This window comes from Ambystoma mexicanum, chromosome 1q, assembly GCF_040938575.1.
Source record: "Ambystoma mexicanum isolate Mex_15411 chromosome 1q, UKY_AmexF1_1, whole genome shotgun sequence".
NCBI classification, from domain to species: Eukaryota; Metazoa; Chordata; class Amphibia; order Caudata; family Ambystomatidae; genus Ambystoma; species Ambystoma mexicanum.
The window spans coordinates 437,681,064-437,694,556 of record NC_090922.1 but is presented as its reverse complement, the minus strand read 5'-3'; the positions used below and the strand labels follow the sequence as shown (position 1 = coordinate 437,694,556).

The 13,493-nt window shown below is 47.3% G+C and overlaps 1 protein-coding gene across 13 annotated transcripts in view; it reads left to right on the top strand.

Moving 5' to 3' along the window:
- PHAF1 (phagophore assembly factor 1) overlaps window positions 1–13,493 on the top strand; it is a 1,056,812-nt gene that overhangs the window by 949,578 nt on the left and 93,741 nt on the right. For all 13 annotated transcript variants that reach the window (XM_069640131.1, XM_069640088.1, XM_069640122.1 and 10 more), the window contains one exon: window positions 11,831–11,889. In XM_069640131.1, coding sequence (XP_069496232.1) covers window positions 11,831–11,889 — 59 coding nt within the window. The remainder of the gene's footprint in view (window positions 1–11,830; window positions 11,890–13,493) is intronic.

Below are 13,493 nucleotides of genomic sequence, written 5' to 3'. Positions count from 1 at the left end.
AACCCCAGACATTAATAAACACGAGCTGACAGTTACAGGCGTAACTGGAAACCAGTTACTAATAAAATGACAGCAGATGGATTTTGGCAATCATAATTATTTCCTCATAGGTCAGCGCATCAAAGCAGATATAGTTCTATATTCACATGTTACCAATACTCCCACTAGGCCTCCAGAATACATACTTTAATAATTTAAGCCTATTTGTTTACCATCAAAGCATTCCTGCTTTTATTCCAAAAAGGGCAGTGCAATATTTGGAATAGCTCAGGTTCTAGAAATGCCAGCAAGAAATCCTTTGAAGGCCACCATCCTTAGGTGGTTAGAAATGTACCGTCCTTCCAATTGTTGCACTGCTTGCACTTTTGTAGCATTTTAGCCAACCAAACACGGGTTTACACTTAACGAACACATTGGCTGGGTCACTTTATAGTGTAGCCCCATTGCTAATGGCATGAACTTAGTTTCAGTAGACTAAGTTTCCTTCACCCAATAATAGTGAATTAAAGTGATGTGTCAATTCTGTTGTCTGATAGAAAACTGTTACTCTGCTTCTGCATGTGTACATTCCTTTTGCAACTTGCCTCTCGCCGCCTCGAGGATGAGACCGCTGCTGCCCACCCCCAGGTAAGTGAAGGCATTAGGCCCACATCCCTTACCCAGCTCCCTCCCCACACCTACTCCCCCTTCCTTTACCTTAACTTAAAAAAAAAACCTCCTAAACCCCCTTCCCCAACACTCCCCCAGCCTGCCCTCCCTAGGCCCTGATTGGTGCTGCTGGGGGTCACGTAACACGGAATATCAAGACCAAGTAAAACCGGGACTACCAAGACACAATGCACACAACGAGCAGCGATGGCTACAACAAAATGTCAAAGGATAACCCGTGTGGCGAGAACCGGGAAACTGATCCTACCATGCTGCAATGTCGGGGAAATGCTTCTTGTTCCATAAGCTGAGGATCTACAGAGTCCCATGGCTGAACTCGGGACGGCGACTGTTGCAGTGAAATAGCCCAGGAGGACGCTTGGCTAGCCCACAGTATGGTTCCAGAACTGTTCCGAGCCCTTCTCGCTGCTGGACCTTTTATCACAGGTCGGGACTGGTTGTTTCGGATCTATTTGATATTGCGACGGACGAAAATGCAGACTTTTTTTAAACCCCTTTACACCACTTATATATGCAGGGGAGAACCTCCTCAGCCTCCCCCCATATTAATATTATATTCCATACCCCCCCACATATATATGTGGTGTCAGGGAGGGTCCAAAAAAACAGCATTTTCGGCCGTCGTAATTGTGAGGGCAATATTTTGGTATAATTCCATTGTTTCCACCGGCCCAGGGGTTCAGATCTGCAGAGGCAGCTTAGGGCTTTGCCGGGCAAGTGAACCAGGGGTTGCTGGCGATCTATAAATAACAAGGGTTTACGATATATGGAAAATCCGGCCACATAAGAACAGGAAGAATGTCAAATGACAACATGGCCAAAGGACAGGCAAACTTCTCATGGCAGGTCAATTTTAGAGTATTTGGCACATGTTAAGCAGTAAAATGCAAAAGGCCACTTGACTTAAAGAAAACACTATAAAACTGTTGCCTCCAGTCCATCCTGGACACATTGTGCAAGTAACCACAAAGTTACTAAAAACAAAGTTCATAAGAACTATGTGTTTATCCCTATTCAGTCGGTAAAACGGGACCCAGATAGCCACAGACTTACCCTGTAAAAGCTGCGTCTGACATCTGCAATCCTTTGACAAGCAAAAACATTCTTGGGTGCGAGGATTCCTCATAACCTTCAATAATGAGAAAAGGGCCCTACATTGATTACCAGCCGATTCCATTGCCGTCGATAATTAGCCATCGAACTGTTAGCAGAATAACGAAGGTAAGCTTGGTTCAGCACTCTCACATTGACTTCTGAAGGATCTGTGTGCCAAACTATCCCACAAGCTTAAGGGCTTCAGTAAACCAATGGTTGGAGGGTAAATATCTCAGATGAAAGGGTGTGATGGAATCTATCACAAAGCGCATCGCATTAAAAAGTTGAAATGTCATTCACTGCGTCAAGTGATTTTGGAGGCCCTGAAATCCAAACAAGCAGAGGAGCAAGGGAATAGATATTGACTAAGCGTAGATTCGGTTTTAACACAAACATTTTTCTCTTGGACACAATAAGTAACAGATTGAGCTGTAATATTGACAAAGATTTACCAATGATCGGACCAATCTTCATTTTGTGATGGTCTTCAAATCCAAACTAGAAAGGCTGACCACCCAATGAATAATCTTGCCCTAAACATGAGTAGGCACATTGCAATTCTGTATTAAATCCAATTAATTAAAACATTGTGCTAAAATGTTCAAATGATGGCAAGAAACATTCCCCCCAAGGAATGTTAAAAGTACCAACAAAAAAATGAATGAGGCAAAAGTAGAGAGGTGATCAAATCCATCAGATCAGAAGAAAAACGCCAGGCTCAAACAATAAATATCAGAGCAATACATTCCAAAACATAGAGGAACAAAGGTCAATTGGAAACAATGAAAGCATTTTTTTCTATTGTAGCAGATCCCCCACCAACTCTCCCTTCCCTATCGTCAGGTGTCCCCCACCAACTCCACCTTCCCTACCATCAGGTGTCAGAGCCAGAAATGTGCTGTGCACAGAATGAGTGCTTGCGGTCACAAAAGAAGAGTTTGACCAAAAAGCATGGCCCCCACGCCAGCCATACCAGGAGGAGAATGGAGAACCTTTGGTGTTCTTGTGTGTAATGAATTGCTAAATATGACACTTTAATGCAGTGTGAGAGAATGTTATTAGTGTGTTAATGTATTCTGCTGCCTTCCAGATACATCGCTGACACTTTTATTGATTTAAAGCACGTCTGTTTTACAGTCTTGTAGCATTTCTATGTACAGTTCTGCAGACGCATGTCTCAGTGGAGTCTCAGCCATTGTCAGGACATGTTATTGAGCCCATTCAGTGATCGAAAATATGGCTTTTCTACTATTCTTGTGCCTGGAAGATGTGGCCTGTATAGCAGGATGGTTAATACATACTAGCAGATGAGCTATTCCATCCACGCACAAGGGTACTCTTTTTTTATTTTATTTTTTATTTTTTTTGATGAGCACATGGACTGTAATGGTCTCGGCCAGTAAATTATAATCTATGCAATGTTGGTCAGACATAGTGTAGAAACTGCTTTGGCCTCCCCTTCCGCTCCATGTGCCACAACCCCATACACTTTTGCTCACATTCAATCTTTGTGTCGGTGGTGGAGAGGCTTGGTTCCGCATGGAAATCCACTTGGTATTTGCATGTAGAAAATCCAGGAGCTATTTATTAGTGAATTGTGTAAATGTCATCCTGCAAGCAGTGTTCATGATTGGTTTTAGGATACTGCACTGAACCACAGTCCACTCTGTCTACCTGTAGAAATACTATTCATTACACAATATTGCATGGAGAGGACTGCTAATACATGTGTATGCATGTGCAGTCCTTTCCATGCAATGTTTTGGTCTCATCAAAATGACCCCCAAGGTTAAATTAATCTAGGGAAGGCACGCAACCCTATCACAAATCCTGGTAGTTACCAAACTTAATTGTAACAGTGCGATTGGACCTTATGTTTGCCAAATGTTTCATTTTTGAATATGAACTTGAAGAATAAAAAGCCAAAATGCGTTCCATTTGGATCATTGGAAATCGTTAAGTAAACTGCACTGAAGAAGCACTTGGGGCAAAACACGTCGGCAGAGCTGTACATAGAAAGAAGCAATATTGTATTAGAAAAGTATTTATAATCTACAAAAACTGAAGGACTATATCTAGAAAACCGCAAGAATATGCTTTATCCACAACATTGCATTTTAATTAGATATTAGGATTTAGAAATTGGTGTATGAGTTTTTAGCATTGCTTAAACCCATTGTGCATAACCAGGAGGAAATATGGGGGCGTGGCTAACCGCCATGTAGGAGAGACGTGTTCGGCGCAGCTCCGCTCGATACGATTATGGATCCGCCGCCAACCATTGCTTAACTTGACTGCAGTCATCTGAAAAACGAACACAGGTCGTGTGAAGGTGTGTCCCGCCTGCTGTCGAAGTTTGGGAACCTCACGTCCCTCTGTTGGCCCGCACCAGTGAGAAGAAACAGAACGCCATGCGAAGGCAGGAAATGGCGGCCATGATGATCCCCGGCCCAGTGCTGTAGCGGAGCCCTGTGATCGACCCCAGAGGAGCCCACCAGTGGAACTCGAACTGAAGCGGCGGCGGTGGCCTAAGCTGAGATTCACGCTCCTGCGTCCCGAAGAAGTGCGGTAAGGAGTCGGAGGGGGGGGGCACCTGGAGCGGCCTTAACTGCACCCCCGCCGGGCCCGGAGCGAAGAGCCTTGCGGCAGGATTGTGCCCGACCGCCCTGCCGAGCGGCCCATTGACACTGCCCGGACGACACACAACCCCCCCTCACGAAGCATCTCCCGCCGGCGCCAGTGAACCGTATAGTGCCCGCCGAGGCCTGGCGGATCCCGCGGACAGGACATGACCACTAAGGGCGCCCGAAGCAAACACCGCCAAACCACCATGGAGTCCTTCGCGGCCGCTGGAGTGACCGGACCCAAGGAGGCTCCAGCCCCTGGTGAGGCGTCGGGCTCCGAGAGGCCTGAGCCGGCCAACTCCCAACTGCTAGAGGCCATCAAGACACTCCAGAAAACCATGGAGGACAAAATAGACGCGGTCGCCATCGACCTGAACTTATTGAGGCAGGATGTGCGCTCTATCACCGGCAGAACGGACGCTCTAGAGATCCAAGTCCGAGACAACACAGACGCCAAAACTCAACTCTTAAAGGATGTGGACATTTTGGCGCAAAGAGTGAAAAATCTGGAAGACAGGGCCGAGGAGGCCGAAGGAAGGGCCCTCAGGAACAACATCAGAATCATCGGCCTGCCCGAGGGTATCGAGGGCAGCGACCCCACTAACTACATCGAGAACCTGCTCATACAGGAAATTGGGGCTGGGAAACTGTCGCAGGGCTTCACCATAGAAAGAGCCCATCGCTCCCTAGCCAGGAGGCCGCCACCGTGGATCCCATCCAGACCCATAATAGCCAAAGTCCTCAACTACAGGGACAGGGAATCCATTTTGGCCTTTACCAGGATGGGCGGTTCCATACAGAGGGACGCCGCGAAGATTGCAATATACCCCGACTACACCTTGCAGGTTCAAAGGAGCAGAGCCCAGTTCCACCACACCAAGGCAAGACTCAAGGAGGCAGGCCTGCGCTACCTACTCCTCTATCCGGCCAGACTCAAGGTCCTGCACAACAATAAGGCACACTTATTTGACACTCCCACAGAGGCCTGCGAATGGATGGACAGTGAACAGATCCCAGACATTGAACGGAGGCAGCGCGGGCCCTAGCCGCCTGTAACAAAGGGACTTCTTCTCACCACTTACTGGCTGCAGTAGCCGATCGTACATTAATATGCCAGTAAGAGTGGCGACACTGATGGCACCGGAGCCGCGCTGGTCGTGGCGCACCTCCTGATAACACCCTCGGAGGTAGCCCCTCTCCTATCCCCAGGATAATTTGGGTGAGCTCACCCGCCCGTAGGGCACCGGAAGACCTTGGTCTGATGGGGCAGAAACGGGGATGTCAGAGCAAGGGCAACCTCGCTAGACGTGTTGTGTTTGAAGTTGTGTGTGTAGTTAAGTTAGACGTTGTTGTTCATGGGGGTCTGAACCCCAAGTTGGGATCACAGTTTGAATCGGACATAAACCGGACCGGGACCAAGCGCAGCGGAATTGCTACCAGGACGACCAAGTTCGCCGAACACCTCAACCTCAGGCTTCCCACAGCCACACGACCACACCTAGACTATGGCTGAGAGGATCAGAGTCATGTCCTGGAACGTCAGGGGACTAAACAGCTACATCAAACAGCGCCGCATTTACGCCTACATGAAGCGCCACAGAGTCGGAATCGCTCTCCTTCAGGAGACCCACTTATGTGGCCCTAAGCTTGCAGCGCTAGCTAATGTCTGGCGAGGTACCCTAGTGGGTTCCTCCTACTCCACCTACTCCAGAGGAGTCTTGATATGGATTGCCCCCTCTGTCCCAGTCAAGCTGATCCACACCAAAACGGACAATGAAGGTAGGATGGCCCTAATTCAGGGCACCATAGAGGGGCGTGACGTTCGCCTGATTTGCACCTATGCCCTGAATCATGATGCCACTGTTTTCTTTCGTTCGTTGTACGCCCGGCTGTCCCCGAGTAACGAATGCATAACTATATGGGGAGGCGACAACAACTGTACCTCAAACCCTCGCATAGATAGATCGGATGGTAAGCATGGTGACCCCTCCCCACCCGCCAAGATACTGAACGCCCTCACACAGCAATATGCCCTGAAAGACCTGTGGAGAGCGCAAAACCCCGGAATCAGAGGCTACTCCTTCTACTCCCCCCCACATAAGGTCCACACCAGGATAGACTGCCTGTTCATTAGCGAAGAGCACGTGGCCGGGTTTGAGGATACGCAGTATCTGGCCAGGGTGCTTTCAGACCACTCCCCACTGATGACCTCGTGGGTGACCACAGCCCCCAGGCCCCCCATCCCGACGTGGAAATTAAGAAGCGAAGCGCTATTAGACAAAGCCTTCAATGAACAAATCAGGGAGGGCTCCACACACTACTGGCAAACCAACATTGATAGCGTCAGATACTTGGGCACAGCATGGGAAGCCTACAAGGTGGTAACTAGAGGGGAAATGATAGCCGCGGCCGGAGGGGCCCTGAAATCCGTCACGACCCTGCTAGAGCACGCTGAGACCGAACTCCAAGACCTCGAAGCCACCCCATCCCCTGATCCCGCCCACCTGCAGAAAATGATTGAACTTAAACAAACATGCTTAACACACTGGGAGACGCTGGGGAGGCTCAGCTATACCAAATTCACGGAAAGGAACCACGCCCTGGGCGACAAACCCGGGAAACTCCTTGCATGGCTTTATAAACGAGAAACCCCCAGACACCCCATATGCTCCATCCGTAATACAGACGGCTTGACCCTTCACACGCAAGTGGGTATTAACGCAGTGTTTAAGCAATATTACCAAATCCTTTACTCCGATCCAGCCCAGCCCCCAGACCACGCGATTGAAGACGCCCTGGACGCCATCAGGCTCCCTCGCCTGGAGGACCATTTGGCAGATTCCCTCGGAGGCCCCGTCACCCCAGATGAGGTCGCAGCCACCATTAGGGCACTGCCCTCCGGTAAAACGCCGGGACCGGACGGTCTCCCGGGCGAATTTTATAAGACCTATGAGGACATACTGGCCCCCCTACTGTCCAAAGTATACAACGAGGCGTATGAAACAGGCCACCTCCCCGACTCCATGACCGAAGCCACCATCATCCCCTTACTTAAGCACCTTATACACCAAGATCAGACAGGCTACATGCAGGGCCGCTCCATGTCTGAGAACCTGCGAAGGCTGCATCATGTGATACACAGCACAAACGGCATGCCCGGTAAATATGCAGTTGTGTCCCTAGACGCCTCTAAGGCCTTTGATTCGGTCCGATGGACATGGCTCTATGCCACCCTTGCCAAGATGGGGATCGGAACGGCTTTCTTGAATTGGGTCAAACTCATTTACACTAATCCCACAGCCAGAGTGCGAACCAACAACACCTTTTCGGAAAAATGGAGCCTGGCCAGGGGCACTCGGCAAGGGTGCCCCCTATCCCCTTTCCTCTACATCCTGGCGATTGAACCAGTGGCGGCATACCTTAGGCAGGAGTATGGAGACGGGGGGATAGTGGTAAATGGAGTGAACCACCTTGTCTCCATGTATGCGGATGACACGCTCCTCTACCTAAGGGATCCCGAACTTCTTCTCCCCTACATTCTCGAAACCCTAGATGGGTTCCACAGATGCACCGGGATCCAGATTAACCACGGCAAGTCTTGCCTATTCCCCCTGGCTGCACTTAGTGGAACCAAGAAAGAACACCTCCCCCCTCTGGCCCTGAAATGGGAACCCACCACGTTCAAATATCTGGGCGTCGCGATCCACCGGGACCCCGAAGCCGAACATGCATTAAACACGGGCAGGGCTAAGGAGGGACTGGCTAAATCAATTGACCTATGGTGTAAATTGCCCCTTTCAATGGCTGGCAGGGCGGGACTCCTTAAAATGGTTGCACTCCCGCGTCTTCTACATTTCTTTACTAACGTCCCCTACAACATCCCCCAACGTTTCTTCAAAGACCTGAGCAAATTATGTAGGAAACTCCTATGGCGGGAGGGGAGGCACAGAGTTGCCCTAGACATAACTCAAAGACCGTACGAGAGGGGAGGCCTGAAAACCCCTAACTTTGAGCTCTACTACATAGCGGCCCAGCTTAAGCACGTGATCCAGTGGATGGCCGATGATGCCACGACGGACACACGCCTATTGCAGCCCCCAGACGCACCTTGGTTGCTTAGGGACCTCCTCTGGATCAGACCAATACCTAAAACGCTGGATGCACACCTCATCCGCCTAGGCACTCAGATCTGGAGTCGGGCCTGCAAATCGGTCAGGTTGACCGACCCCTACTCCCCACAAATCCCTATAGCCGCCATCATGTCCACTAGACCGGAGGACCGGAAGGCGATCCGGAACATGTGGGAACCCTCCGGTGTTGCCACCCTGGGCGATCTGATAGACGACCAGGGCACTCACACATTTTCCGAACTGCACGAGTTGACTGGGGTTCCACTGGGTCAGTTCCTTTTGCATGGGGCGGTGATGGACAGGCTTAGGAAGCGATGGCCGGAAGCGGAATCCCAAGGCGCCGGACACAAGACCATTGAGAACTTGGTGGGCGTTGCAGAGGGGGGACACGAAACCTCTAGGCTTTATGAGATCCTAATTGACAACACCACACATAACAAACTCACATGCAAGGGTAAATGGGAAGCCGAGCTAAACACGCTATTCGGAGACACGGAGTGGGAAACAATAACACACTACCATAAAAAAGTCTCCAGGAATGCCCGATTCCAGCTTATCCAATTTTACATCATCCACAGGGCCTACCTTACCCCTGCTGTCATCTCGAGATTCAATGGCGCCGGCGTAGTGCCGTGTCCCAAGTGCCAAGAACCCGCGGCTTCACTGACCCACATGTTTTGGGCCTGCCCGGATATACAAACCTTCTGGTCGCAAATTCAGACCAGGATAGCGGAGGAGGACATAACGCTAGACGTGCAATCCCCTAAGGCATGTCTATTGGGCTCATATCCGCGAGGCAAAAAAAACAAACCCCTCAATAGGCTCAAGGACTTGATGTACATCCTCGCAAAAAGGCGCATCGCAATGGCCTGGAAGTGCCCCAGGGCCCCTAGACTTGTGACATGGTGGGAAGACCTCCGTAGGTGGTCTGTGGCTGAAACCGGGGCCTGGGAGCTGGCACAGCGACAGCAGAAAACAGGTGACTCGGAAGACCTCTTGCAATGGATAGCCCTCACGACAGCCCTGTTCCGTCCTAAAGAAGTCAGTACCTCAGGTGAGGACCTGGACAGCCCGGGCTCACCCTAACACTAATGGCAGACCACGCAACCCCGGTCCGGGTTCGCATGGGGGGAGGAGGGAATGGGAAGTTATTGTGGATATATAACTGATTGCTATGTGGATGATGTTGGTTGTATAAGTTTCTTTGAAAAATCAATAAATATATTTAAAAAAAAAAAAAAAAAAAAAAAAAAAACGAGGAGGAAATATATGCATGTCTGTTATGAGCCATATCTCTGCTTCTACTCCAGGTCTGCAGTGTGGTTTCAGATTTCAAAAGAAAAATGGCAAAGTAAAAGCTTCTCATTTAGCATCGACAGACACAAAACAGTATCGCACTTTACCGCTTCACATTGTAGGTGTGGGGGGTGCATATCGCACTGCTGACCCGTGTGCTGTGCTTATTATATGTATGTTTGTGAGTGATGCTTTCAGTGTGTTTGTGTGTGTGTGTGTGGCTTGCAAAGCACGTGGTAGTGCAGCATGCCCATGTTCAGTCTATTTTAGTTCTTAGCAATCACTTCGGTCATTCTGTCATCTTTCCTGTATTTTATGCTTGATTGAGAATTTCAGTTTTGCCAGTTCCCCACTGATATTTGCTTCCGAAGCAGGATAAGTATACCATTGACCGCTGTTTAAACCCATCTTCTTTGACGCACGATTAGGGTTTTATAAAGGAGCTAGCATGATGAGCAGCTACTTTGCTCCCTTACAACCAGATTACCTACTGGAAGAATGCTTATAAAATACAAGTGGTAGGAAACAATGAACTAGTGAGTACTGTACAATGAATACATCCTGCAACACATGACACCCAACCTAAATGGGACTAGGTAAATGGCTGGGAGGGTTATCTTCGAACAGAAGAATCGGGGTTAATATGGGCAATAGCCTCTTCTGCTTCCAGAAGTGTACAGGGGAAAGAAGTGTAACATGAGGTATTCACATGAGGTATTCTACAGGTGGTATTGTACACCAACATGCCTAAACAAAATAGAGTCCGAGTGATTGCCGTCCTGTTAGAGAGGATGCAGCATTAGGGGGTCTTTGGAATATTTACTGTGTTGGCCTTCTAAACCTACACCCTGTGGTAACATTCTCTGAGTAATAAAAGACGCCTTGCCGGAGGTGGTATTCCTGGGCTTCACAGAGCCACCAGTTGTACCCCATGCTCCCAACCCAAGCAGGCGATCACACTGCTTTTGACTGCAGGTAAGCAGACACCTAGTCTCTCTTGGAAAAAACAGGAACCATCCAGTGATCATATCTGGTGGCATGCGGAATGGGCAATTTTATTATGCGATATTACTCATTTTCCTACTACTTGATCGTTGGCAATAATTTGGAGACGTGTTAAGCCCTTTTGTGTCCTGTGTGGCAGGATCACGTATTTACCTACCCCGTCGGACTGCAAATGCTGTACAAAGCGTATGTATCCTCCATCAATGTCTTGTCTGAATTATTTCCTTTGAATTGATACTGGGTAGTTGGCAGCAGTGGGCGAAGTAGAGTTGTATGTTATTGCTTGATTAGTTATTCTTTATATACAAAGTGAAGCTTTCTGAATACTAAATTATTATTTGCATTTAAGCCGTCAATAAATACTTTCTAAATAAGTTATAAAAATAGTCAGACGTGAGGCATGTCAATACTTGTTCTGTTTGATTTTGCTGCTTGTGATGCCAAAGGTCAGTGTTTGGAAATGGAGTGGGCAGCGCAGTTGACCATATTTTCTGAGACTAACTGATGGGTTATGGTGTTGGAGTGCATTCTTCATAATTATAAATCCTTCATGATAGGAATAAATTGAGCAGATCCTCCAAGCCGCTCATCTCAATCTGCATAGAAGTCCCACATTTAGGCTTAAGTCACTATATCTGAAGGGACTATCCAGACGTGATGTTCAAGTCACCCTTCCCTATTCTGAGATAACAAAATTAGGCACAGTGAAAATGAGAACTGCCTCATTCACCATTTATTGTTCTGGGCCCCCTTTCTACATTCAAACTATGGCAGCGTGTTAGCGTTGCCTGTCATTAGGTGAGCTTTTTCCAAACTATGACCTTATTCTTATTTTTTCCATTCATGAAACCAAGAGGAGAAAAAAATGCATTCAAGTTTTTTGAAATCATATTCATGTTAGAATTTTTTTTATTTGTTTTGCCGCTTATCAATTTTCTGTGGTTATTATTTCATAAAAATATGTGAATGCTAGAAATTGGCTAATCATTTTTTGTTCTATTTTTCTCACAGTGGGACAGTATTCAGGATCTTCTTGGGCACCCCATGGAGAAGCCAGTCGTCCTTCACAGGTGAAGAATTTCTATGTCCTAAAGAGATCAACACATTGTGTGGGAGGTGTGGAGAGCAGGAAGAATGGATCTGTTACATAAACCTATCAACCAGTGGAAAATCTTGGTTACCGCTTTTTAATCGTGGACATTTTCACTATGGTGTTTTAAACCCTGCCTTTTTTGGCGTTTAAAAAAAAATGTATTGTGTGTTTGAGTAGTGTGGCAGGGGGGTGTCAGATGAGGGCTGGTGAGAACCCTCCCATTGAATTTATTTTCAAAATCTCCAAAAGCTGCCAGGGTGAAAACACCAAAGATAAAAGGGCTGCAGTGAAAATAGCCCTGATTAAAACACGTGAAACCAAAAATGTTTTTCAAAGATGTACTATTTTAATTTTTAAAAGATGTAGCTATGATGACTCTCTCTGGATTACTGTTTGATCTTTATCACAAAAGATCAAAGAATACTGTTGTTTTGACATATGTAAATAGTGCTGCTCTGCATATAAAATAGAATCTAGTTTCTCTGATGCGTAATTTACTCTTGATTCAAATGATATATAGGTTCTGTCAAGGCTTGATCTTTGGAACTATTACAAATATTTTTGACCCAATCCATGAGATTGGATTGCTCCTAGTTTGATTGGGTATTGTTGTACTTCAAAAATTCTTTAAGCTATCTGTTTAATCATGTCTTCAGTTCTAGATGATTTCAATACATGCTTCAGCACACCACATTTTAAGGTGTTATGTTAAAGCATATTTATACCGCGCACTATCACCACCTGAGTGATCCCCTTGCGCTCTGACGGATCTGAAAAGCAAGATGGTAAGGTAAGTTACTACGACTTAGCAGGAAAAGGCTCAGGAGAACTGTGATGTGCTGTTGGCAGCTTCAGTTTAGTTTACACGGTTCGCTGAAAGTGGGTGTGATTCGTTTGGTAGCTTCTGTGTACTGTTTTACAAGGCTATGTGTGGTTTGTTTCATTGTTGTGGTATGTCTTCTCACTTTTTCCAGTTGTTTGATATTTCACCTTTTTTTAATAAATTTTTTGCAAGCGGGCTAAAATATAAATGGCTTTTTTCAAATGCAAACAAAATGATCAAGATGTGTCTTCTCCATGAGTTTGCTAGGTCTCTACATCCCTGGAAGACTCCTGGAATGCCTTCCCGTTTCCTTGGGCGTTCAGGCCTTGTTGGTCCTTTGAGTGTCCATTCTAGTCCTTACAGTTGCAGAAGGGTTTCCGTCACCGGTTGACCTGAGAGTTGTGGGCTCTAGGGTGTCCTGAACGCTTCCTCTCTTGGTCTTGTTGCAGGATTTTGGAGAAGTTTTTCGGCGCTTTCCTTTGACTAGGTGACCACAAGCTGGCCTTAAAATGGCTGTTCTGAGCACTTGGGCTCTTTGTGAGTCCACAATGGTAACCACCATATTGGTCATAACTGGTTTAGGCCAGTATATGTCCCTGGACACACACCCACTTCCTTTGAGGTGATTAAAGCTAAGTTACAGTTTCACTGACTAACCATTATGGTTGGTGATCTGACTGTAAGGCCCCAGTCTCTTTTAGTGCAAGGGTATTTGGGCTTTGTCCTGTTCCTGTTGCATTCTCTTGCTTTCCTGTTCC